This window comes from Phalaenopsis equestris, unplaced genomic scaffold (genome assembly GCF_001263595.1).
Source record: "Phalaenopsis equestris unplaced genomic scaffold, ASM126359v1 Scaffold000094, whole genome shotgun sequence".
Taxonomy (NCBI): domain Eukaryota; kingdom Viridiplantae; phylum Streptophyta; class Magnoliopsida; order Asparagales; family Orchidaceae; genus Phalaenopsis; species Phalaenopsis equestris.
In genome coordinates this window covers 4,703,585-4,704,419 of record NW_018164536.1, presented here as the reverse complement: position 1 = coordinate 4,704,419, position 835 = coordinate 4,703,585, and the positions used below count along the sequence as shown (strand labels likewise).

Below are 835 nucleotides of genomic sequence, written 5' to 3'. Positions count from 1 at the left end.
CATCTGTCCGTATGGAATAATTTTTCAAATCTAGGATAGTAGGTAGTGTAGATATGTAAATACACAAGAACTATGTGGTAGATATGTAACTCTTTCATTTTCATAATGCCACCAATCATGGATGGAGGTACCAACGGCCAACTATTGTCTCATGCCTCGAGCCCTCACAGCCACCTGAAGGTTCCCCGCAGCTTATCCCGTGAACCCACCAGCTCCCTTCCTTCTCCCTCCAACCTTCCTCTCTATAAATGCTCCACCCCTCCTTCCCTCAACAGCACTCATATTAATCAACTCACTCCTCCCTAACAAATCAAAAATGAAGTCAAAAATGGCAAGCTTGTTCTCCCTCCTCTTCCTCAGCTCATCTTCTTTCTCAGCCGCGTTCGACTACGCCGACGCTCTCACGAAATCAATACTCTTCTTCGAAGGGCAGCGCTCCGGCGAGCTCCCGCCCACCCAACGTCAACAATGGCGGGGCAATTCCGGCCTCTCGGATGGGTCCTCTGCCAATGTATGGCGCTGCTTGTCTTGGGGTCTATTTGGGACAGCTTTCTGATTGTTTTGCTTTTCAGACTGTTAACACAATTAATCTGTTTGGGAATTCTTTTTCTTGTTATTTTTTATAAATTTATGTGGTAGAAAGTTATTTTTTTCAACCAAAATTATTAAAATGTGATGGTTCTAATTTTTTTAAATAAATTAAAATTATAATAGTGAATACAGCTTATCATTTTTTTTAAAGTAATTTCAGAAGCTGTCTCAAACGAAAAATTATTGTGTCTTCCCACCGCACGCATCTCCTTCTACCAAAAAGTGTATGTCAGGAGGCCCCTTT

The 835-nt window shown here is 42.0% G+C and overlaps 1 protein-coding gene across 1 annotated transcript in view; it reads left to right on the top strand.

Moving 5' to 3' along the window:
* The first annotated feature begins 269 nt into the window (after nt 1-269).
* Nucleotides 270-835, top strand: part of LOC110020207 (endoglucanase 1-like) — a 5,754-nt gene continuing 5,188 nt past the window's right edge. The window contains exon 1 of the mRNA XM_020718227.1: nt 270-511. Coding sequence (XP_020573886.1) covers nt 317-511 — 195 coding nt within the window. The 5' untranslated portion in view covers nt 270-316. The remainder of the gene's footprint in view (nt 512-835) is intronic.